Source organism: Scatophagus argus, chromosome 6, assembly GCF_020382885.2.
Source record: "Scatophagus argus isolate fScaArg1 chromosome 6, fScaArg1.pri, whole genome shotgun sequence".
Taxonomy (NCBI): Eukaryota; Metazoa; Chordata; class Actinopteri; family Scatophagidae; genus Scatophagus; species Scatophagus argus.
The window spans coordinates 16,981,854-17,007,319 of NC_058498.1; the positions used below are offsets into that span (position 1 = coordinate 16,981,854).

Sequence of the window (25,466 nt, forward strand, 5' to 3'; positions counted from 1 at the left end):
AGAAGGGTGAGAGGATTTATTACCTAGCATTAGAAACACTAATCTGTTGCAGGTGTTTCTGGCTGTTCTCCCAGGCCATGCCTGCTCTCCTTCCCGGGAGGCCCCTCCATGTTAGTGTGTGTGTGACAGAGAAACAGACAGAAAGAATGAGAAGAAAAGAGAGTGAGAGAGAGCGTTTTTTTTCTTTCCACAGCATCTGCAGGGAGATTATACCATCGACACAATTCTATCAAATCATGTCAATTGAATTGTGTATCAAGATAAGGACAAAGAGTACATGTATTCCAGTGATGTCTTCCCATCAGTGATACCAGTTGAAAGACTGTATTAATACAACAGAATGGTGCAAACATTTGACAGATTCAAGGCCACTTTTTCCCTGTTTTGAGAGAGTAATTTGTATGCAGCAGGAAAACACGTCTCTTCATTTTGTTTCTCAACTTTTCAAATCAAACTCATCAATTTTAGTGAGGCATTTGTTTTTGACAATGACAACTCACTCTGGGTACACGGTAGAAAACCACCCTATCAGCAGGGTATAACCTCTAGGGTGTACTACAATAAAGAAGGGACCACCGCGAAGGATTGAGCCAACAGCTTCACTGGAAGCCTGCGGTGCTTTGGGGGGGATGATGAACAAAGACACAAAAGAACCCACTGAGAAAGTCCTGCTCTGTAGGAAGTCTGCAACGCCTGCTGTGGCCAGACATGGAAAGAAGAAACCAAATGAAGTAGAGAAGAACGGAGATGCTGAGGAATCCAGGAGTGAAGAACAGTGAAGACAGGAAAAGGAACAGGGAGGATGAGGATTGATATGATGATGGAGGTTTTAAAAGAATCTGATGCTTCAATCTGTGAACACACAGGACTGGCTTTCTTTCAACAAAACTCTTAACATTTAAGATAAAAGTATTTCAAACAAATTGCTACATCACCATCAAATGCACGACACTCTGCTATTAAGGATTATTTCTTCACAGGGAAGGAACTTCACTCTTTGCTGTTGGGTGAAGTAACCTTACTTCACTACTTTGGTACTACTGCCCTCATATGGACATTCTAAGCAACATTTCATTCAGAAGAAAGCCTCTTTTTGAACAAGTATTGACCATTGTCCTCCTAAAATTTCTAAAATGTGCAGGATTGAGTATTTAAATTACAAAAATAAATAAAAAAAAACTCAATGTTCCAGCCAGCCACACTCTTAACAATAATGCCTCAATAATCAGAGGCTGAACAGTTTATAATTGTTCTTTGTGCTGCGATTCATTTTTGCACACAAAGTAAACTCTTTATGAGGCATCCTGGCGGCCTTGTGTTTTAGTGTTTCAGACTTTATACTCTGATACAAGGTTCTCAAAAGTACAGTACTTGAATTCTTTTCTATACCACAAGTTCATGACAAGTTCCCAAGTTATTTAAAAAAAAATAAAATAAAAAATACAATCAGATTTTCAATCCTATATTGTACAGATATTAATATTGATATTGATTTGTTGGTTTGTGGACAGTAAAAGCACAGATTTTGTGTACCTAGGACTTTAATTTTCTTTTTGTTGTAATACCGAAAGAGATATTGAGTTTAATTTTGTTTCCACTAGTATTGTATGAAAGTTTAAAATTGTGACAACGTTAGTGTGATCACAACATCCCAGGCTCGGTTCCAGTTGGGTAACCTTTGCTGCATGTCATTTGCACCCTTTTTCTTCCCTTCCTATAGTGTGGACTGTGCAGATGGTTGTACTGTGCAGATAGGAACAAAGAGCTTTTAATCTCTTTGAGGTAGGCCAACAAGAAACAAACCCAAGCCATAAGTTTTTCTGCCTTTCAGACTTTTTTATAACCTGCCTCTCCCAAAAGAAACATGTAGAAAGGAGAGCGAGCTTCAGTTTGTAAAATATAGTAACCTGATCCATTTGGCTGCAAGGGAAAGTAATTTACCAACTGGAGAGTTAAACACTTGCACAAAACATCTGGTTGCGTCAGAATATTAAGGTTAAACTTGGTTAGTGAAATATGTTGTATGTTAATTACAGACAGGGCAAACCACAGCATCATCATGCCCAGTGTGTATCAACACATGATAAATATGACATCAAAACTCTAAACTCTAAACCAAATCATAATAACTCATGTATTATGATTTGTCTAGAGCATGCATAATGGTACTACAGATGAATGTTTTTCATGGGCTGTAGTTGTAGGAGTTCTGGATGATATAGTCTGTGACGGGAGGGAACCAGTCTTTGCTAAGAGCCACAATGTAGGTGAACCAAGGGTAAAAGAGCTCCGACTGCCTTGTAGCTCCTGTAATGATGATGTTCAGGGCTGCGTCTGTAGCAGGGTAGGCTGGTACCTTAGTGACACCCCTAGGAAAGAGAAAAATATTGCTCTTACTACAGCTTAAAAAATATGCCAAATATTCCAGGTTATTAATGTAAAAGCATCAGTGGTTAGATTGCAGTGGCTGTGAGACATTTTGCATTTGGACTTTGGTTAACAACACTTACTGCATGCCTGACTAACCTGACTTTCTCCATAGCTGACTCAGTATCAATGAGTCCAAGAGTACATATAGAGATGGACACGTTGCTCGACTTCATAGCCAGCTCATGCCGAAGGGCCCCGAAGAATCCATTCAAGGCGAATTTTGTTGACGTATACGGTGCCACAAATGGGCTGGGCATTTTACCTGTGGGGCATCAGGTAAATTATTAGAGAATTATTAGTCTTGACTAGTGCAAAGATACAAATTAACAAGTTTTGTGGGAAGAAATTTGCTTGTGGATTTACATGTGGTCTGGATCATATGACATATATTCTTCAGCTGATGTTTTAAACTACACATTACTATTATTTTAATAAGGACAAGTTAAAAAAAAACAAAACAAAAAAAAAAAAACTTCCACTATTTCTTAAAAGTTCCTATAGCTACTAAATAGACCTTGAGGTAAGATTGTGTCCAAGGTAAAGAAAAAGGACATTTTTTAAAAACATTTTTAATCATGTTTTCAACGTATTCATTTTATTTATTCTTAGAAAACAACTTGTTTATATACTCTATTCTATTATACATATATATTATAGTATGAAATAATGAGGCCAAACTATATATTACTTGCAATTAATGAGTGTAAATCTTTGTAAATAATAATGTATGTGCACATCCATGTTTCACTCTCATCAACACGTGTATGAAAATGATGTGGCAAACCTACCTAAAAGTGATGAAACAACCACCAGCGATCCTTTGTTTTGCTCAAGAGAGGGCAGAGCTTTCCAAGCCATCTGAACGTAGCTAAAGAAATTAACCTTTGGAAAGCACACGCATGCAAGCACACACACACAGATCAGTGCATCTCCCTCATCTGATCTGCTGACAGACCATTAAAATGCTACACTACCTTCATCAGCCACCTGGTGTGCTCCACATCTCCATCCCACATGGTGAAGGGGCTTGGGCCAATGTGGTTGAGAACCAGGTAATCCAACCCTCCAAGCTTTTCCAGAGCAAAATCTATCACCTTGCCCGGCTCTGAATCACTGCCCATGTCTGCTGCTATGTAGAGAGCTTTCTGGGCCCCCAGATTCATACACTTCTCTGCTACCTGTAAATCACAGATCACAAAGAATGGATTGAATGTCCTTTGCAGATTTTGAAAAAAGTACAAAAACAGTGGCCAACTGAAGAACATCTTTATTGACCTTTTACTATTATCCTATTTTTTACAGAATTAATGTTTACTGGTGTGCACATTTATTGGTTTGAGTCCATTTTTATATTTTGAAGTTCACTGACCTGCTGCAACACATTCTCCCTCCTTGCTGTAATTACTATCTGGGCCCCAAAGCGGGCATAATGATATGCCATTTGTTCACCAATACCTGTACTGGCCCCAGTCACCAATACCCTGGCACCTCTGAGAGATTCTGAGAAACAGAGGAGACACACAGGAACAAACACATGCTCACATGGACTGGAAACCCAGTTGTGCTGATGGCAGTGAATAAATATTCAAAACACAGTGTCACTGATGTGGTCTTTTAAATATATTGACAATGATGTTGGTATTTGTGCCAACAGATATATGACACAATCTTCATAAATAGAAAATTATATGCAGTCAACAGAGGACCAAGTTCATCAAATGAACTTGATGGTATTCAACTGTTATCTCAGTTCAAATACAAAAGCGCCTTGGCTGTTGCCATAAAAAGATAAACCAATCACAGCCCTCAGTATAATGTTTCAACATATTAGGAAACAAAACCTCTGACCCTGACCCAGAAACCTCCATCTCTACTTTATATGGGTGGTAAAAAGATCTGTGTCTGCTGTCATTGAGACTTTGGTAAGATACAGGTTTAAAACAATGTTTTCTTCCCCACCTCAAGCCTCCTTCAATATGGAGGCACATATCAGCACCTTTCGTTCCAATGACATGTTCAGCTACATGTGTAATCATCCACACTTTTCCTCCAGTTATTTCCATTTTTATTCAATTCATTTGTATTCATTCCATTTATAAAATGCAATCATGTAAAAATATTAGTAGGTTTGATTACTATTAGCTTTTCAACTGGTGACACAATGCTGCAATTATTGAAAACCCTGCATGCGGATACATTAACAGTACGTTAATGACTCAAACCATATCATGTCATTACTTGCAGAAAATCGATTCTACACTCATCTGAACATGCCGTCTCTTCTCACTGGTGAGGCCTCAGTCACAAGCAGAAAGCATGTCAGATTACAACAGATTACTCGCTCACTTTGTGCTTCTTTTCCTAAATTTCCCCAGGCGAACATTAAACTTGTCTTATTATCATACGCAGATATTTTGGGCAAAGCAGAGCAGCAATCATGATCCATATTAAAGTGTGGACCATGAAGTTGAAGCACAGTACCAGTTGGGGCAGCATAGAGACTTCTGATTAAAGATTAATAACATTTAGAATTTCTTTTGTGTGTATGTGTGTTTAAGACATGAAAAGGGATTTTGGTCATCACAAGGTTATAAACTGGCCTGAAATTATTGTATGGTTTAAATGGATACTTATCAGACACAGTGTTCTAAAACAGTTTAGATTATCTAGTTCAATGAAATTAACACATCGTATCCGCACTACTGCGGATTTTCTTTTGTAAATCAGCCATCTCCAGATCCAAATTTATCAATAAGCTTTTGATAGGCTTATTGATCAAAAAACACAAAACAAACTCATTATTTCGTAATTTATGCACATTTTTCATTCATTCTGCAAATTTTGTGTAGACGAGTAACATATAGCAGATACAAGTCAAGATTTGCAAAACATTTTTGCTGGTTGGTTTTTTTTTTCGTAATGCCGGATGTAGAAAATAGTTCAATTGAACACATAGCCTCACTACCGCACCCAGTGCCCATTAAACAGGTGTGTTAGACTGCATGCATCCAAATGATTCTTGGCAGTGGGAGAAGAAAACACAAAACAGTCGAAATATTTTACACACAAAATAACTTAAAGGTTTATTTCTACCCTATAGCAATTTTGCTAATTGCAGACAATTGGCCAGTTACTACACTTCACCACCTTAAACTATGTCACAACCCAGTTTGTTTGCAACGCTAGTTATTTTATATTATTTATTTTATTGGGGTCTTGTGTTTGAAGATTGCAAGGACTCACTGTACCACAGGCAGTCTTCACACACAAGCCTGTCAACACTGCAATACCTATGTTAAAACCACCTGTAGCCTAGCTCTAACAAAACTTGTCATTGCATTGTCAAAGAGCAACATCCAGTAGCTATAGTTCATAGCCTGTTTCTCTTACCTGCATTAAAACTGGGTGCAGTCCACTTGACAGCCAGGTAAGCAACACATATACTAGCCAATACGACTTTTGTGAAAGTTCCCATTTTGTAAACTTGTTGGTGGTCAAATGCAAAGTGTTCAGGTCAGAGCTCAGTCTCCCGCAATTAAATCTGTAAAACGGCCTTTGCGGGAAATGTGACGAAACTTAATGACATTTATGTAGTGCCCTCCTCTCTCTTTCTCTTGACGTGTGAACGGGGTGTGTTGACAGATAACGTTCATTGAACTTAAATCGGGTCTGATCTGCTTCTCATGTAGAAATAACATATTACAATCGTGTTTTTTTTTAATTAACTATCACAGCTTATTCAATTTTTTTTCCCCATCAATGTGACAAATTGTGATTTAAATTGCTGTTTAAAAAAGAACGAATCTGCATCTCCTAAATTACGTTAGCTTTTGAAATGGAAACTTTATTGACAATTCTTCCTGTGCAGAGAGTTGAGGCAGGGTTGCCCTTCAGTGGTGCTATCAAGATAGCCGTCAGCAAGGAAACTGTTACTTCAACTCTTTCTTGGCGTACGAATAACAGTACGTAAAAGGGAACGACCCCGCTGTGGACCATGGCGGCAAGGATTTTGCCAGTAGTGAAGTCAGTATTTTTAATTTCACGTTTAATTCCCCAGAAGCTAATGCTCGTGAAGGCGCTAGCTGCTCTATTAGCCTGTTAGCTCACTGACTCTATGTTAGCATAACAGTCAGTCTGCCCGAGAGCTCTACAGCTGTCATCTTCAACCATTTTGCACAGTGATTGGCTAGTTAATTTGTTGAATAAGTCAAAAATATTTTTTTTTATCTTTAACTGAGGCAATTTTTCTTCGTTCGGTATAGTTGGCTAATGTATTATTAATAGCTAACTGCTAAGTGTCACTATTAACGAAGTGATCATCAAAATGCTTTCTAAAAAAACGTGGTGTGCTGTAATATTAATACGTAATCGTGTTTTTAATAAGTTTTGCATGTTTATGACTGAATACAGAGGTGGGTGATCCTTTCTTAGAGCTTGATTTCCTCTGTTCTTTAATTTTCAGACTGGCCACCAAGGTGACCATTGCAGGTGGAGCTCTCTACGTTGCCTGTGACTCTGGTCTGATGGGAAGCAGTGAGCAGGGCTCAGAGGCCCTGGACAAGGCCAAGACTGCGATACCCCCTGCCATAGAGGAATGGATGAAGTATTTTGGCCTGGAGGTACAGATAAGACGCCCTGCTCAAGCATAACTCTGACTCAGGACGACTTCTAGGCATACTAATGAAACAGAAGGACATTGATGCAGTCAATGTTTTAGACGCCCCTCTCAATGCTTTTGATGATTTCTACAATAAACGATTAAATGATTTAATTTTACCTAAGTGTCCTGCCATATCGTGACACATTTTTAATTGAGTTGTAAGACAGAAATGTTGTATGTATAGTATTTACAGTACAACAGTAAAGAGCCAGTAAAAATAAAATAATACTCATTCTTTATTTCTCTCTTATCACACATCTGGATGCATTTCAGCATGAGGAGGCCGTATAGCAGCTCTAACCTGAACACAACAGACCTTTTTTTCCACTAAATTTTGGGGACATAGTTTTTAGTAATTTTAGTTTGACAGTAAACTACTCCAGATATTTTTTTTACTTACTTACATCTAACTTAAGCAGTCAACCATGAATTAGTATCTTTCTACAGAGTTTACCAGTGATATTTCATTATGTATTTCATATTCCTATTCTGGTGTAACTCTGGAGTGAGATGGCTGTTCCTAGTTGTAAGTGAAGTACCAAAATGTCATCCCTCAGTTATAATTGCCACTGGTAGACCTGGCACGTTATTTATCCACATGATGTTGAGTAATATCACACGTGAAGGGTGGTCAGCCGAAATTATATCTTCCACATGTCACTCATTATCTCTTTCTTCTGGTTTTGAACTCTTACAAGATTTAATGTGAATTCAATGTAATGTTCACAACTACAAAGCATTGTACAATGCTCTTTCAAACTAACTGATCCACCCTCTTCCCAGACTCAGCTTCCAACCGTGCCCAAGATTGAATTCTCTCCTGTTGAGGCGTGGAACTCTGGTAAGAACTGAAAGAAAAGAGAGCATGCAAATTTTGTAACATCACAAGTTTGTGTTTTTGAGTGTGACCAGATTTAAATTGTGATCATGCACTTCTTTTGTTAGATGGACTGATATTCTTAGCATTACAGCAGTGCAATAATAAATATCTGCATCACTGTTATTATTCTGAGATTAGCATGTTAATTCATTTATTTATTTCTTTTTTGGTGGAGCATCAAACCCTAATCATTTATTTTTTTATTGCAGGAGTGCGGTGGACAATTTCATCTCTTTCGGAGGCTCCAACAAAAGCAAATGATTATGCAAATCAGTGTTTGCTGTATCTAAAAGACCTCACCAAGTGAACAAGAGCTCTCTGGTCAACCTGAATTTTGCACTCAAAATGACACTGCTTCTTCAAAAGGTGTAACCCCTCACAAGAAAGAAGAAATACCCTCCATGAAAGGAAAATGCAGGATGTAAAGAAGTTTGGCTGAAATTTGGCTGAGTGTAGTCTCCTGAATGATTAACTGTGGTTTTCTAAATGATAGTGGCATTAGTTGGAATTGTATTGTACATAATGCTAGGAAGCATCTTTCTTTTAATTTTGCTCTGCAGTGTCTAATGTACAATATGTTACTCCCCTTCTGTTCTCACACCATCCAAATGTTATGAAGAGAGTGTTTGTTGTATATATGCAGTCTCACCAATTGTAACTAAATAATACATCATCCTTAAAATACATCCAGTATTTAGTTTGATTTGTTGAGACAAAATATGTACTGCATGTGGACCATGGTAGTGTGTTCACAGAACAAGACCACACAAATGTGCAAAAATCTTTATTCTTCATGACAAAATAATGACAACAATGGGCTGCTGCTGCTACAACTTCAGAACAGGAGGAAGTGATCAAAAGCGTGAAGAAGAGCACAGAGTCATTTCAGTCATTTGTAACCCCACTGTACACAACATAAAAACACTCCACAACACCATTAGCGGTGATGTATAGCGTTAGCTTCTTTTTCTTCTTTTTTATTTATTTATTTTTTTTAAATAAGGGTTAAACAGATGGTACTGATTCTGCCATACATTGTCACTTCTACTGTCAATATCCAGACACTCTCACTGTGCAGATGACACATGCAGAGTTTTGCCAGTTAAAAATAAACAGTTATAGTATATTTACTGATTTGCTAGTTTACCGAGGGATACACTGAATGACTTGAAGAAGGCCATGACCAATTCAGCAACTAGGACATAGTGACCAAGTTGGAATGAAATACCAACACCATACTGCAAGCATACATGTGAAGACAAAAGTTATAAAGACTAGAATCAGAGTTAATTCGGCAACAAACTGGTTTGTCAGTTGGTTATACCTGTTACATATTCAGTTTATAATTTATGTATACTGTATATTATGAACCCATACACTAAAAGCCGGCAGAGCTTGGATGATATATTTGTATAAATGAGAGCAATCACGACAGGCAACATTACAAGGCATTTTACACTCATCTGTATTGCAACAAGTGTTTTTTCTTTCTTTATTTTTTTTTTATTCATGCATGAGTTAGAAAGCTTTTATTCTGCCACATTTGCTCTTAAGAAAAAAGCAATGTGGGGAAACTATTTTGCACACCATAACCTAAACATGTAAACTTTATACAATAAAGTGCTCCCCACAATTTTAAAAGTGAGATTGTACAACCAAGGATTTATGTTCTATTTAAATAACACTTTCATACCGCATTAAGAGCAAAAACACAGGACTCATTTAACCTGATGGTTGCAAAACTTTCCTCAAGCTGTCAGTGTCACCACTTTTGAATGAAAACCAAATAGCAGCCTTAATACACCAGGATTCATTCAGAGCTTAGATAGTTGGCAATAGAGTATGTACAATATTGCGGAATGATAAGCCGGAAGGCACTTGATGATTTGTGTGGGATCAAATTGAAATGAGAATTTAAACTGCATCTTCATCACCACTAAAGAGGATCTGATGATACATGGAGCAAAGGTGCTGGAGTATATTGCCACATGAGCATACTTCTTTTTTAAAAGGCTTTTGAAAATATAAGGGCTCCATTCAGGTGATTTGACAATGCTGCTTGCATTCATCCCTTCCAGTGCTAACACTAAATTATTTGATAATATGGGCAGATAAATACAGCACATGTATTTCTCTAATTCAGTAAATGCCTCAGTGGAAGACATCTATACCAAACATAATGAGTATATCATGCTTACTAGCTATTCAGTATGACCCAATAGAAATGGCTTCAAAAGGAAATTTTGAGCAGCTTTTTAAGTAAATACTGGAATTTAATTAAGATAATTACTTTAAGGACAGATCAGTGAGTATCTCAGGGGCAACAATGCAAATGCAGTAGCAACTGCTCTTTGCAGATGTTGGGCAGTGCAATCTTGGACTGTCCAAAACTTAAAGTATAAAGTAGAGCAGCAACAATAAAACAAGTCAACTCCCTCCACTCAAAATAGCCAAGCATAGCAGTGCTACAGTTCTGCTGTGCTTATGAAAAACAGATTGCACTTTCTTCCAAACAATAAAGCATATTAACTATTCAACCCTGCCATGGCTTTGAATTACAAGATCAGAACAAGTGGAACAGAAGCGGATGGACGGAGGCTGGAGAGTGGGATAAAGTGTCCACTATCTCTAGGTGGTTTTGACCAGGTCATAGACATGGATATGAAAGTCATCATCATATTTGATGTAGTAGACAGAGGGCTTGGCTGGGACCTGGTAGATGACCAGGCCTGTTCTCTTCACACCCTTGTCAGTAACGTACTCCACTTGTTTCCCCACCAGACTCTCCGTCTCCTCTCCTGGCTTCCTGTCTGCGGGCAACAGGTGCTTGTTTTCTGAAGAGTGAAACATTACAACATTACACGTACGTTTGAGTTGGCTACAAAACCGCTTGTGTGTAACTCACCAAACACCACCTACTTAAAGTATAGGCATTAAATAATTATGACCAACTTAACATTTCTCACCACCTTAATTAGATTTGATGAGGAGTTTCTGTGAATGTTTATGAGTGCAAAATCACATGAATATTCTTAAACTAGAAGCAGCAATTTGTGCATGTTTAAACATACCCATGACCTCAGGAACATCACCAGAAATAGTGATTTGAAGAAACCACTGATGATATCTAATCTTCCCAAGAGCAGTGTCAAATTCAATCCCAAGTACATTGCTGGAAAACTTAAAATATGTAATCTCGGCTGTTTGCTACTGGGACTCAACCCAGTTCATAAAGAAAAGACTTGTTATAAATACAGACATCTGCAAACACCGTGACCGCTGGTTAACTCACAAGCTATCCATGACAGATTAAGAGAGTGGAAGTGGAAAAAAATATTCATGTCCCACAGCATTTGATTCTATCTATGAAGCCTTAGTAAAGTATCAATCTGTCTTTGTTACATCCAAATTACCAGTACCTGCTTCAGGCAGAATCCTGAGGTCTCCATCAGCATAATCATCCCACAGCTGGTACATATAGAGAACGGGGTCCTTTTCATAAGTGATATAATACCAGTTGGTCATGATTGGGGCTCTGGAAAGAACCATGCCTCTCCATTCATTCTTCTCTCCATCCTCTTTTTCAAACAGATGCTCCACGGCTTTGCCCACCAGCTCTTCCTCCCCTGGAGGTATCTTGATCTTGTTGTTTACTGTGCAGACGCAGTCACAAAATATAAAACAGAGAAACATGAAAAACTGTAATCCAACAGTTGCAAACTAGCTTGCACAGCCTAAGAGAGTGGCTAACCAACTCACAAACTTTTTCCGACAGGACTTGTAGGTTCGACACTCTCTCGTCCTTGAACAACTCGATGCCATAGACGCAGTCAAAGCCATCATACTTCACCATGAAGAGGGAAGGGTTCACAGTAAGCCTGTCGAGTACCGTTCCCTTCCATTTGCTCTGGTTCCCCTTCTCACGCCAGTTGTGCTGAATGCGGACTCCCAGAATGCTGTTGGGGTCCGGGGTCAATGTGTCATTCAGCTCCCCGCTACTTCGCTTTCTGGTAGAACAGGATGAATATGCAGGTCTGTGTGACTGTGGTTAATATATAAAACAAATTATGCACCTTACGTGTGTATAAAAAGCTTTATGATATCAGTGTAGGCAACATGAGGAACATATTTGATCACATATGACTTTTACTTGAGATGTTTCTGAAAAGTAGATGAAACTGAAGCCTCTTCAAAATAGCTTATGCTTCTTGGACAGGTCTATTTGTAAACATAATCATCATCAAAACTTTTATAATACAAATTATTGTCCTCAATTTCAACAATCTGATAAAAACTACTATTATTAACTATTGGTTAATTCCAGGAGTTTATACCTGAATTAACCACCTTTCTATCTATGTTTTCTTGTTTGTTTTGTTTTTGCCACTACCACTAATGGCATCAAAATGATGGCATACAACGTACAGCAGTTTCGTTTCTACATACCTGCCCCTTTTCTTGGACATGCCTCCAGAAATTCAAGGGCTATTGCTTAAGACAAAGACAGGGCAGTATTCAGTTATTATGTGAGTGAATATAACAGCTGTCAAACTTCACATGCATACTATATGACATGAGGAAGGCCTCTACTTCAGCTGAGAGGCTGGGCTGTCTGAACAGATATGTGACAGGCTGCAGCCTGCACAGCACAGACTGACAACTACAACAGCCAATAGATTATGTCAGAATGATGGCATTACTTCCTGGGTATTTTACTTTAACTACACAACCACAGAGGTCACCGTTTTCTACTAAGGCGAGACTTCTACTGTCATATTTAGTTAGCAGACAAGTCTCGCCTCATGTAAAGACTAAAAAGCCAATAAAAATCTATCTAACACAACTTCAGGAGAATACGTCAGCCATTTCACCGTATCTGACAAATGACAGTATGTATCGTTAGAGGGTTAAATTTTAGTGTGAATAACTTACACATTAGCGACATATCGTCACGTATACAATAGGATGGAGCCACCCCGATAAACTACTAATGTCGTATATGCCACCTGTCCTGGACTAAATCCAACACACCTACACCTGACACTGGAGTACACTCGTCTGTCCTAGCTCTAGCTACCTCAATGCAGATGTTGCTGTAAGTGGAGGCGGCAAGCTACATCCGCTCTGCGGTGTCCTTCATGGCAAGTAACAAACACCAGCATCAAATGGGTGTTTACAGTCCTCTCTTAGGAACATATTTTCATTACCTTTACGCAGATTTCATATCAGTATTTTTCAGTTCGTCTGACAGAGAAATGCTGCCACACACCAACCCTATGTAAATCTCGCGAAACCTGTGGAAAATGGGAGCTGAGAAGAGGAGACTCTAGTTCCCAGCAAGCCTTCGATTTCAATGACCGCTGAGAATGTCATGAAGACACGCGCAATGGATATTGGGAATTGGTGTTTTATTGACTATAATATGGATTTTTAACGACCGAAATTAATCCACGAGTTAAATAGTTGTTGGGCTGTGGCGACCGCTGCATGCTGTGCTGGGCCGTTATCGGAGATGGTCTAATTACAGTCTTAGTGTCGCATGATTACTATGAAAATAGTACACAACACAATCGACCCTTCTATGACGCAAGAATTGCCTACCATTGATCTTAAAGGCGCAGACGGCATGCAGGGATGTGTTACAAAGTTATAATGCGTCGAATGTTGCGCCATTATCAGTAGCGGTTTTAGGCACGGGCGAACCGGGCAGCCTTCGGGACCGGGCAGCATTTTTTCATGACACAAGGTGGGCGGCACGAGCGCTTGGAAAAAAAAAATCTGCGGTGGCTTTCTATTATTTGTGATATCACCCTGTGGAGAATCGGCACATTGGCGCCCCCTGCAGCTGCAGGCGCACCAGCATGTTTGAATGGGGAGGGGGGCGGGGGACAGCTCACCTCTGGGTCCCCCCTAAATTGAACGGGCGGGGGAGATCCACTATCACTGGCACTGTAGAAAAAGTCAGTCACACCTTGACTTTCTTCCATATAATGCACATTTCATTCATAATATTGTAAATACAGGCCTATAATTCCTGCACATTTTTGTTTTTCTGAATTGTGTGAAATGGCCAAATAAAAATAGGTAATACAAAACAATTATGTGGTCACCAAGGTGAATCGGTTAAGTCGACTCCTGGGAGTCTCGCCCGGGGGAGTAATTCAATGTAGAACCACCACTGGCCATTATTATGTGTCAAAAAGCACAACATTTAAATATCTCGGTTAGGCCTATGACAGCACTTTGAATCTGAAGTCTTTATTTATCTAACACAACACTTAAAAGCTCAGTGCACAATTTGATACTCTTTTATTAGCCTACATCTGATATCTAAAATAAAATGAAATCCATGCCAGTTCTTCTCTGTGAAGTACTTTTGTTCATTTTAACTATTTCACCCATGACCATTTGGATGTACAACATATTGGCATGATTCAAACCTGCAAGTTTAGCTGTAAGAAGGAGCATTCAGCCCTTTAAACAGGCTGCACACACTTAAGCTTCACATGTAGTTCATCTGAATGCCTCCCCTGTGTGACCATACAGCCATCTGTAAATGAAACAGAATGAAGCATACCATGTACCAACTCAATATGCAAACATGAACCAACCTTATGACCACAGAATTCATGCTTTTATTCATTGTGTACAGGTGGTGTCACTGTTTCATACATATTCTCAAAACAAGTGTGTGGGACTCTGCCATTTTTATTTTCAGGTTATTTTTACACTCACCTAAGTATACTTAAAAAAACTTTGTATTGATAGGAGTTTTGCCTGATCCATTTTGAGTGCATATAATTTAAAGGAAAGCAAAAGTGGGTGTGAGAAAAGCATAACCTACCTAATCTCAACAACCACAGCTCTGCTATTTAATGACATAACACTAGATGTTTGTTTAGAGCCTCGTCTTGGAAAGTACATCTCAATTCATCATATTAACCCATTGCATTTAGTCTAATTTGCCTAGTTGCTGTTTAGCACACTTGTAATCCAGTCGCTGAAGGATGATATGCGCGTGTAGACATCAGGGGTCCTGGGATTTCCACATTGCCGTCCAGAGAAGGAGACGACACCTGCTGCAGCTCCGTCACATACCAGTGGCCCACCTGAATCCCCCTTAAGGAAGAAAGATGCAAGACACTAAACAAAAGGTCTACTCTACTTAAAATATTCTTTTTATTTTATTGTATTTGCAAAGTTTTGCAGCAGGAAGAAATATGTTTTCTATCAAAAAGACAATCTCGGATCTTAACAATAACTGGTTTGCTTACATTTATTGAATGTACCTGTGATATCCACGTCATTTAGATGTTTATATTTAGTGTCCCTCCAACTTTGCGTGGTTAAGAAAAACTCTCTCAAAGTCCAATTTGGGTGCCCGATGAATGACAAGTCAGTTTATTTTCTTACCGAGCAGAAGCCTTTAGCGATGCCATCCCCAACGCCACAAACCATTGTTCTGGTTATGGGAACACCTCGCCACCTCCTGCGGCAGGTCTGCTGTGAGAGGGTGGTTACGTTGACCTCCTGAAGCCTGGCTGGTAAGGTGTTGTTATCCCCCACATCCCCCCAGCCTGCTGTGATGCACTTGGATGTATTCAGCCTACCCTTCTTCAGAGAAATCAGCTGCACTGCATCATTCAGTTGGGCCCTGCCGTTGAGCTGAGACAAGGAGATTAATGGTTGAAAAATGCAGCAAATTGTTATTGTTTTAGATTTGTGCAATGTTTACACATTTTATGCTTTTGTGCAAACTAGAAACAACAACAAAGAGGCATTCTTCAACTTCAGATATGATTCAATTTTAGCAAAAACTGATTAAACCGATTCCTTACCTTCAGGAGCATGATGTCGTTTGCATGTCCATCATAGCTGGGATGTGGAATGGACCTGACAGTAGTGAACTCCTGCTTCGTTGGCTCATTACCAGACAGGGAATCGGATCCAAGTATAACTGTGTATGGTCTATGGAAATCACAGATGAACCACAAATGGACATTAGATATGATGTCAGGGCTGTTGATTATCCCTCTTTGACAGAAATTATTTTTCACATCAGTCTGAGAGTCTGTTTAGAGAAAACAACATACCCTATAAACATTTTGAAATCAGTGCTTTCCATTCATTTCAGTACTGCACAACAATCACCTTGCAGAGACTTGAGTGAACATTCAGCCACCTTCACTTTTTATCAAAGAGAGCATCCCTGACTATACCAACAAACAGAAAAACGGCAAAACAAATAAACAAAACAAACAAACAAACAAAAAAACAGCAAAACAAATGCAATATTTTCTGATGGATTACTCATGTCTGGCAAAAGGAAAAGTCCCTGCAGCTGATTTTCACTCAGAGTGACATGCAATTAAATAAGTGGCTCCAATGAAAATAGGAAAAGTTGTATACAACAACTAGGGAATTAAGTGATTTCTCTCAAAGCTTCAGATTTCTGAAAACACTGTCATTATGATGACATTTTTCTTTTTTCATCTGCTTTAACATTATTTCAAATCCCAAACGAAATAAAAAAAAAAAATAGCTATTGCTTACACAGGAATCCGACAATGTGCTGCTGTGAGCACAAAGTCTTCTCTCACAAGGGTTCCCCCACAGTTCAGCCGACCTCTGACCTGCAACGAGGCCATGTAGGGGCGCGAGTGAGGGGCGGCTTCTCTGCCTCCAACGATACGAGAACCATCGACTCCTGGAACACAGAATCATGTCTCATTATTATGTTTATCCAAGATAATATTTGAGCTTTGTAGTAGATGTACATTTGTGTCTTACCATTCTGGACGAAGAGCAGCAGTAGTACGAGGCTGATTGTCATGGCTTCTGGTGTAATCCACACCTTCCACTCTCAGTCTTATCAGAATGTCTTGCTTCTTTTGTGGTCTTTATTGCTTCAGTGTGTTTGCCAACATGCTGCAGTTTTTTTTGTGATAAGTTGTTGGTGGGATTACAAAACAGCATTTTCAAAACATGGTTTCAAAATTGGTGCAAGAAACCAGTAGAGTTATAGCGGTTTTAGAGAAACTAAGACCAACAAACAAACCGAAGGTTCAAACTTCCAACTGCGTCACCCAGAAATCACATTCACTGAAGAACTGAAAGTGCAACATGATGATATTATACTGATAAAATAAACTAGTGTGTATCTGGGTGTATTTACGCTGGTTAAATTTATTGTTAAAGTTATTTCGCTTTCCTCTTTCCAGCAGTTACATCACATGAGAGTTTGTGGTTATGTGTAATGCAACACACTGCAGACTAAATAATTTTACAGTTGAGTGCAGTTGAGTGTCTCAGCTGTGTGGGATTGAAGCATGATTTTTTTTTAATTCAGGTAAAACTGTCTTAAATGTAGATAAATGTACTCGCTCTCATTCTTAGATTTACAAAATATGAAGTACACAACCAGTCAAAAGGTTTGGACACCTCTTCTTATTCAATGTTTTTTCTTTATTTTTATTGTTTTCCACATTCTATATGACTACAGAAGACACTGAAATTATGACAGGGCAAATATGGATTTGTATAGTCAACATGTTAAACTTGTTAAACAACCCAGAATATGTTTTTTTCTTTTCGATTGTTCAAAGTGACCAAGTAACCTGTTGCTTTGATGACAGCTTTGCACACTCTTGGCATTATCTCAGTCAATCTCATGAGGTAGTCACCTGGAATTATTTTCCAACACTCTTGAGGGAGTTTCCAGAGGTGTTGAGTACTTGTTGGCTGCTTTTCCTTCACTCTCCGGTCCAACTCACCCCAAACCATCTCAGTGGGATTTAGATCAGGTGATTGTTGAGGCTAGGTCACCTGATGCAGCACTCCATCACTCTCCTTCTTGGACAAATAGCCTTTACATAACCTAGAGGTGCGTTTAGGGTCATTGTCCTGTTGGAAAACAAATGATGGTCCCACTAAGCACAAACCTGATTGAATGGCATGTCACAGCAAAATGCTGTGGTAGCCATGCTGATTAAGTGGGCCCTCAGTTTTGACTAAGTCACCAACAGTGTCACCAGCAAGGCACCCCCACACCATCACACCTCCTCCATGTCCCACAGTAGGAACAACAAATTATTTCTTAAAGTAACGATGGACTGTCTTTTCTCTTTACTTAACTGAATGTTTCTTTCCATAATATGGGTTTGTACAGTAGTTATAGTAGCACTAATAGGGCTGTAGACTCTGTACCCTTACTTTTCACAAGACAAATGATGGTCTAAAGTGCATTAAGAAGGCAAGAAATGGCATGAATTAAAATTAACTCTTGAAATATAAAACATATTCTGGGTTGTTTAACACCTTTTTGTTTACTACATACATTTTTAAATAAAATTAAAAAAGAAAGAACACTGTAGGAGAGGATATGTTCAAACTTTTGGCTGGTAGTGTACATTGACTGCAGAACACTGAGCAACTCTGGGAAAAGAAGCACTGCATTGTTTGAAACCAAACTACTAGAAGGATTTGTAGACTGAACTGTGTTTGAGAATTTCTTTGATCCAGGAAGGAACTTCCATAAAGGTCACATAAATCCATACTCCCTCTTCTTTGGTAATCCTGAGCTTTTTTGGACTTCTTCATCTCATTGTTGATTGCTTTCTGTTGCCTTTGTCCTATTTGACTTTTAATGTCTGTATGTGAGTACTATTTATTTGAATGAATTTAATACATATATTATACACATGACACAACACAAAGGCTCTTTGGTGTGGATCTGGCTGCCACAGTCCCCTCAGCCTTTTCTTTGAACTGTGTGACACATACTCAGGCTTAAGTGTTTATGGTCACACAGACACCAGAATTCAACATGTCTTCAGATGAAGCGTCATGAGACATACACAGAGATTAAAGTGCCCAATGAATCACATGAAGAGATCATTTTTATCATATCACTGGATGTAACATTTACAATATTTTTTGCCCACATGTAGAAAATGCAAGATGTCCACAGTATAGGTAATATATCATTCAGAATTGCTCCTCCATTTCGTCATTTAATTGTTGTGCAGTGCAGTTTTTCATAGCTTTTTTTACTTTATTTAAAACCTCATAGCTGCTTGTCACATGGTTGTCAAAGAAGAAACGTAAAGATTGCATTTGAAATGAATTTTTATTTAGAATTTCAATCACACTGACAAAGCATATTGAGACACCATATTACTTTGTGTAAAATTTTTACTCATAAAGTTTAGTGCCTTTTGAGGATGCTCTTGATCCAGGGAAGGTATTTTGAGATGTCCGTATAAACATTGGGTACATCTGGGTAGTCACAGTTTGATTGGTTGTTGAAGGACACAACACCAACCGCCACCCCCTTCCACACCAGAGGACCACCAGAATCACCCTGTGAGGAGGAAATGCCTTCATTTGTTTTATTTATTACTTGATGTCTGTAGCATTTCTGTACAAGAAATCAAAAAGCATACCTGACAGAATCCTTTGTTGGTTTTATATCCACCGGCACAGATAACATTATCAGGAAGACCACCCCACACCCTCGCACAGACCTGCTGCTGAATGATCGACACGTCCACCACTCTCAGTTCATCAACAGCTGTGCCACCAGTTCGAGTAAGACCCCATCCAGCTACACGACAATTTTCATTTTCTGGTATGTTCATTTCTGTTTTGGGAAGTGGAATTGTTTGCACGCTGTTGCCCAGTTGAACTTTCTGAGACAGCTAGAGACACATAAAATCAGTGAGAATTCAATACCAGCAACATCACACTTCAATCAAACAAAACAATCATTGGAATACAGAGCTGATGAAAAATTAAATGACTAAATTAAAAAGAAAAGAAAACAACAACTTACTTTGAGGAGCATGATGTCTTTACCATGTTCTACATTCTGATATTGTGGATGTGTGTACCTCTTTACAATTTTTCTTCTGTTTTTATTCGTAACCCTCTTTAGGTTGTGGGTGCCAAAAACTACAGTTGAAACAGGTGTCCTGAATGAGCAGACATTGGGAGGTTATCAGTATGTTTTCTAAAGTCTTTTTAAGATGATTTCTAATTACATGAATCAAAGATTGCTGATAGAAGAAGGCCACTCACGGTTCATCACAGTGCGCAGCAGTAAGCACAAAGTCTTCATTGACAAGGAATCCTCCACAGCCATGATGACCCCTGCTGTTCTGCAGCGAGACCATATACTGCATCGAGTTCTCCGCGGCTATTTGCCCATTTATGATTTCATCCCCAAGAACTGCAAAGACAAGTGAAAATCCAAAATGCAAATGACGTACAATGCAAACTGGCTAAGTTTCTCATTAAATTGCAGAATAATAAAAACATTGTGTAAGCTCACCATTTTGTCCAAGGCATGTCAGAACTTGAAAAAGCAGAAGTTTGGGCAGAGGACGCATGATGCCAGCAAGAAGACTACTTGTGGACTTGTGGACTTGGGGTGTCCAACAAACCCTTTTATAGTGCAGCTGGCTTTGTTATCATTTGTCTGATCTTGACTCCCAGCCATGTTCTTTGTGGTTTTGAGGCTTTGAGGTTTGCAGCTTGTGTGATCTCTGTGCTATCCTTATGTTAGCTGTTGTCCCACAAACTGAAGCACAAACATCAGCAGTCAGTACGTGATTAGCATAACACAATTTATCACATCTCATCTTTATCTCTTTTCATGTCTCTCACCCACCACTTTTTGTTTTACGTCCTTGTATTTGGGATGCTTTCAGCCTCTTGATTTATTTGGTAATGGTCATGGTTAATTGTTCATTACTTGAAGTGATTCTTGTTAAATTCTAAAGTGAAGAGCACAGATGAAACACTAAGATTGTTCGATTGATTAGCGTGGGTGTCTGGGTGTATGGGTGGGTGTATGTTCTGTTAACACAGCTGACTTAACCATTTCTTCTGACTTTTGTGACAAACTAGCAGAACCACAGAAGCCAGTTTCCTGCATCTGTTTTAACAGTAATGAAACTAACATGCAAGTTTAAACCAAAGTGGTCTAAAGGAGAATCATTACCGAGTCTGTTAATGCTTTCATGATTTCATGACAAAAGCAGTTTATGAGAGCAAAAGGTTTTGATTATATTGAAAATACTTAATAAGTATATATGTATTTATGTTTATAAATTATATAATAAATATCAGATGCAGTATACACATACATATAAAACATACATTTATAACTGCAGTCAGCTTGTGATTGTAGTATCTTTGTTTGTAGCCCAGAGCATCCAATGATATTTCTGCCACTATACCATGGGAAACATAGCTAACTGCAAAAACTTGAATGTTGACATGTATTTGAGTAAGATCACACATAACAGTGGAGTGGACTGCAAGAGCTGCGTTGAGCAACGATTCCAACGGCACTGTGGTACATGACAGCCAGTGGTCTACAGGCAGCAGCATTAGCAAACAGTTCAATGGCACCAGTCTGACCTTTACATTTAGGACCTCTGCTCACTGAGCAGCCATGTCCATTTTGTCCAGGTGTGAATAAACTCCACTTTGCCTCCTACTCCTGCTACAGTGACAACCCAGTGGTGGAAAAGTTTTGATGCAACAAGGAGGAATGGTGGATGTGCATGTGCCTCCTTTTTTTATTCTGTTGTCTTTATTTCATTCTGAGCCTGAAGTTTGTCTAACAAGTGAAGATTGCAGATGCAACACCAATATTCTGTGATGTAGAAATATTTAGCACATCTATAAACCAGACGAGCCACAGAAGCCACAGCTTCCACATTCAGATTTGAGTATGAATGTTCTCACAGTCATGAAATTAGTTAGTACATTCAGAAGAACAGAAACATGCACAGACAAAAACAAACAAAAACACTACCTTGCTTTATGTATAACACTATTTATTATAAAATTAGCTCTCCCTGTCATGTTTGTTTTTTGGCTGTCTGAGAGGCAGAAGCGAACAAACCAAAAAAAAAGGAACACCAGCTGTTTGCTGTGAGGCATGAGGATGCAGAAATTTGTGATGCATTTATGGTGAAACAGTTTTAAAATATTAAAATGACATTTGTTTTAATATGCGACTCAGATATTACAACTATGACACATCTGTAATGAAAACACACATTTAACAATGATTTAATCATTAAGAGGAACATAGAGGACAGCAAATGTTCTAGCATGTAGGGCAGCTTATATGCTACATAGCATCTTTCTCCATTTTAAAGGTGCCTCCAATGGCTCTTCGTCATGTTTTCTATACTGGACAGGCACACAGAGAGCATTTTGTCATGTTTTCTTATTTGAGGAAATGCTGCAAAACCCCCACCATCACCACCAACCAACAATCACTGGGTGGAAGGATTTGTCATGTAATTCAAGCATTCACACCTGTTGTTTTTAAACTCAATCGGTGTCTGCAGCATTAAATAACTCTCACTGCTTTATTCAGTGTTTTTCTCTTTGCAAAACTATAATCAAGTTGCTGTTATGTATTTATCCTCAGCAGAGAGTGGGCTTGAGTGAGTTTATAGTTTCTCTGCTTTTGCCCATTAGTGGGCGCTCCTCCTTTATGTCAGGAGCTGCTTGATAAGTCTGTCAGCATGTCTGCTGAGGAACCATCTCCCTTCAAGAGGAAACATCTCAAGCTCACTTACGAAACCTCAACCAAGAACATCCCCCCTGCAGTGCATCGCAAACCGAAGCCAAACACTGAGTCTGTCTTTCAGCTACAGATGATTCACTGTCTTTGCCAAGCAGATGCTGTCACTTTAAGGTAAATTAATTTTTTGTTCCTGGCCCAGCTGAAGTTCTCTCTATCAGCTGTGTTACAGAGTGAGTTTGTTACATTAAGAGAGACTGGACCATGTGTTATTGTCAGCTATGTTAGCAAGCTCCTAGTCAGTTCTAAAAATGCCTTGTAAGCCCTGTCCTGCTCTGAGCTGCAGTTTCCTCAGAGCCCCTCTTCCTGCCCCCCCAACCCCTCCCCATCCACTCAAACCCACACTCTTGATACTACTCAGCCACATCAACTGAACTTTAGTTTGATGATGTTTGTAAGTGAAAACACAGAGGCAAGACCATTTTTTTTATTGTGGATTTATTTGACATAACCCACTGATACATATATGAGCCATATGTGTGTGTGTGTGTGTGTGTGTGTGTGTGTGTGTGTATGACATTTGAAAGCTTTCATTTCAGACAAAGACTTAAGCCTTTGGACTAAAGACTAAATTAAGAAGATGAAGCTATAGTCATATATAATAGTTGTATTTATAGAGCATGTTTCAAGCAAAAAGCACACAGTTTTGTACAATGAATGAGAGAGAAATTTGCTGAATTCTTACATTTAACAAGACTTTTTCTTTCTAATCTCTTTGATCCAGTGGAGGTATTTTGATACGTTGGTATAGACGTTGGACATGCCTTCAGATGAAGCGTCATGAGACATACACAGAGATTAAAGTGCCCAATGAATCACATGAAGAGATCATTTTTATCATATCACTGGATGTAACATTTACAATATTTTTTGCCCACATGTAGAAAATGCAAGATGTTCACAGTATAGGTAATATATCATTCAGAATTGCTCCTCCATTTCGTCATTTAATTGTTGTGCAGTGCAGTTTTTCATAGCTTTTTTACTTTATTTAAAACCTCATAGCTGCTTGTCACATGGTTGTCAAAGAAGAAACGTAAAGATTGCATTTGAAATGAATTTTTATTTAGAATTTCAATCACACTGACAAAGCATATTGAGACACCATATTACTTTGTGTAAAATTTTTACTCATAAAGTTTAGTGCCTTTTGAGGATGCTCTTGATCCAGGGAAGGTATTTTGAGATGTCCGTATAAACATTGGGTACATCTGAGTAGTTACAGTTTGCTTGCTTGTTGAAGGACACAATACCAACCGCCACCCCCTTCCACACCAGAGGACCACCAGAATCACCCTGTGAGGAGGAAATGCCTTCATTTGTTTTATTTATTACTTGATGTCTGTAGCATTTCTGTACAAGAAATCAAAAAGCATACCTGACAGAATCCTTTGTTTGTTTCATATCCACCAGCACAGATAACATTATCAGGAAGACTGTACCCGTACCCGTACCACTCCCTCGCACAGACCTGCTGCTGAATGATCGACACGTCCACCACTCTCAGTTCATCAACAACTGTGCCACCAGTTCGAGTAAAACCCCATCCAGCTACACGACAATTTTCATTTTCTGGTATGTTCATTTCTGTTTTGGGAAGTGGAATTGTTTGCACGCTGTTGCCCAGTTGAACTTTCTGAGACAGCTAGAGACACATAAAATCAGTGAGAATTCAATACCAGCAACATCACACTTCAATCAAACAAAACAATCACTGGAATGCAGAGCTGATGAAAAATTAAATGACTAAATTAAAAAGAAAAGAAAACAACAACTTACTTTGAGGAGCATGATGTCTTTACCATATCCTACATTCCAATATAGTGGATCTTTGTACCTCTTTACAATTTGTCTTCTGTTTTTATTCGTAACCCTCTTTAGGTTGTGGGTGCCAAAGACTACAGTTGAAACAGGTGTCCTGAATGAGCAGACATTGGGAGGTTATCAGTATGTTTTCTAAGGTCTTTTTAAGATGATTTCTAATTACATGAATCAAAGATTGCTGATAGAAGAAGGCCACTCACGGTTCATCACAGTGCGCAGCAGTAAGCACAAAGTCTTCACTGACAAGGAATCCTCCACAGACATGATGACCCCTGCTGTTCTGCAGCGAGACCATATACTGCATCGAGTTCTCCGCGGCTATTTGCCCATTTATGATTTCATCCCCAAGAACTGCAAAGACAAGTGAAAATCCAAAATGCAAATGACGTACAATGCAAACTGGCTAAGTTTCTCATTAAATTGCAGAATAATAAAAACATTGTGTAAGCTCACCATTTTGTCCAAGGCATGTCAGAACTTGAAAAAGCAGAAGTTTGGGCAGAGGACGCATGATGCCAGCAAGACGACTACTTGTGGACTTGTGGACTTGGGGTGTCCAACAAACCCTTTTATAGAGCAGTTGGCTTTGTTATCATTTGTCTGATCTTGACTCCCAGCCATGTTCTTTGTGCTGCGGTGGTTTGCAGCTTGTGTGATCTCTGCGCTATCTCTATGTTAGCTGTTGTCCTACAAACTGAAACACGAACATCAGCAGTCTGTACGTGATTAGCATAACATAATTTATCACATCTCATCTTTATCTCTTTTCATGTCTCTCACCCACCACTTTTTGTTTTACGTCCTTGTATTTGGGATGCTTTCAGCCTCTTGATTTATTTGGTAATGGTCATGGTTAATTGTTCATTACTTGAAGTGATTCTTGTTAAATTCTAAAGTGAAGAGCACAGATGAAACACTAAGATTGTTTTTTTCCAGTTTCCTCAGAGCCCCTCTTCCTGCCCCCCCAACCCCTCCCCATCCACTCAAACCCACACTCTTGATACTACTCAGCCACATCAACTGAACTTTAGTTTGATGATGTTTGTAAGTGAAAACACAGAGAC

At 38.9% G+C, this 25,466-nt stretch overlaps 5 protein-coding genes across 7 annotated transcripts; 1 reads left to right on the forward strand and 4 right to left on the reverse strand.

Moving 5' to 3' along the window:
* Positions 1-1,317: 1,317 nt before the first annotated feature.
* hsd11b1la (hydroxysteroid (11-beta) dehydrogenase 1-like a) lies at positions 1,318-6,058 on the reverse strand. Its single transcript, XM_046391230.1, has 6 exons — positions 5,821-6,058; positions 3,800-3,930; positions 3,405-3,608; positions 3,219-3,312; positions 2,527-2,692; positions 1,318-2,369 (listed from the first exon to the last, which is right to left on the reverse strand). Exons 1-6 carry the CDS (start codon positions 5,903-5,905, stop codon positions 2,186-2,188), a joined length of 864 nt encoding a protein of 287 aa, XP_046247186.1. The 5' UTR covers positions 5,906-6,058; the 3' UTR covers positions 1,318-2,185.
* A 210-nt stretch (positions 6,059-6,268) lies between these two features.
* On the forward strand, positions 6,269-8,656 carry micos13 (mitochondrial contact site and cristae organizing system subunit 13). The gene is made up of 4 exons (XM_046391236.1): positions 6,269-6,453; positions 6,893-7,049; positions 7,874-7,931; positions 8,180-8,656. Exons 1-4 carry the CDS (start codon positions 6,425-6,427, stop codon positions 8,275-8,277), a joined length of 342 nt encoding a protein of 113 aa, XP_046247192.1. The 5' UTR covers positions 6,269-6,424; the 3' UTR covers positions 8,278-8,656.
* An 82-nt stretch (positions 8,657-8,738) lies between these two features.
* Positions 8,739-13,708, reverse strand: LOC124060358 (spindlin-Z-like). 3 transcript variants are annotated; one of them, XM_046391234.1, is made up of 5 exons: positions 13,048-13,708; positions 12,417-12,461; positions 11,730-11,977; positions 11,390-11,623; positions 8,739-10,804 (listed from the first exon to the last, which is right to left on the reverse strand). In XM_046391234.1, exons 2-5 carry the CDS (start codon positions 12,434-12,436, stop codon positions 10,599-10,601), a joined length of 708 nt encoding a protein of 235 aa, XP_046247190.1. In that variant the 5' UTR covers positions 12,437-12,461; positions 13,048-13,708; the 3' UTR covers positions 8,739-10,598. The 3 variants fall into 3 exon arrangements, with proteins under 3 accessions (XP_046247190.1, XP_046247188.1, XP_046247191.1); XM_046391232.1 differs by having other exon boundaries at positions 13,178-13,705; XM_046391235.1 differs by lacking the exon at positions 13,048-13,708 and adding an exon at positions 12,903-13,037.
* Positions 13,709-14,582: 874 nt separating this feature from the next.
* LOC124060705 (serine protease 53-like) lies at positions 14,583-25,011 on the reverse strand. The gene is made up of 10 exons (XM_046391954.1): positions 24,856-25,011; positions 24,603-24,753; positions 24,358-24,496; positions 23,957-24,223; positions 23,722-23,874; positions 16,761-16,830; positions 16,524-16,677; positions 15,809-15,938; positions 15,384-15,635; positions 14,583-15,089 (listed from the first exon to the last, which is right to left on the reverse strand). Exons 1-10 carry the CDS (start codon positions 24,911-24,913, stop codon positions 14,937-14,939), a joined length of 1,527 nt encoding a protein of 508 aa, XP_046247910.1. The 5' UTR covers positions 24,914-25,011; the 3' UTR covers positions 14,583-14,936.
* Positions 19,080-20,388, reverse strand: LOC124060357 (granzyme B-like). The gene is made up of 5 exons (XM_046391231.1): positions 20,302-20,388; positions 20,049-20,199; positions 19,804-19,942; positions 19,415-19,669; positions 19,080-19,332 (listed from the first exon to the last, which is right to left on the reverse strand). The coding sequence occupies exons 1-5, from the start codon at positions 20,357-20,359 to the stop codon at positions 19,177-19,179; spliced, it is 759 nt and encodes a 252-aa protein (XP_046247187.1). The 5' UTR covers positions 20,360-20,388; the 3' UTR covers positions 19,080-19,176.
* Positions 25,012-25,466: the final 455 nt, after the last annotated feature.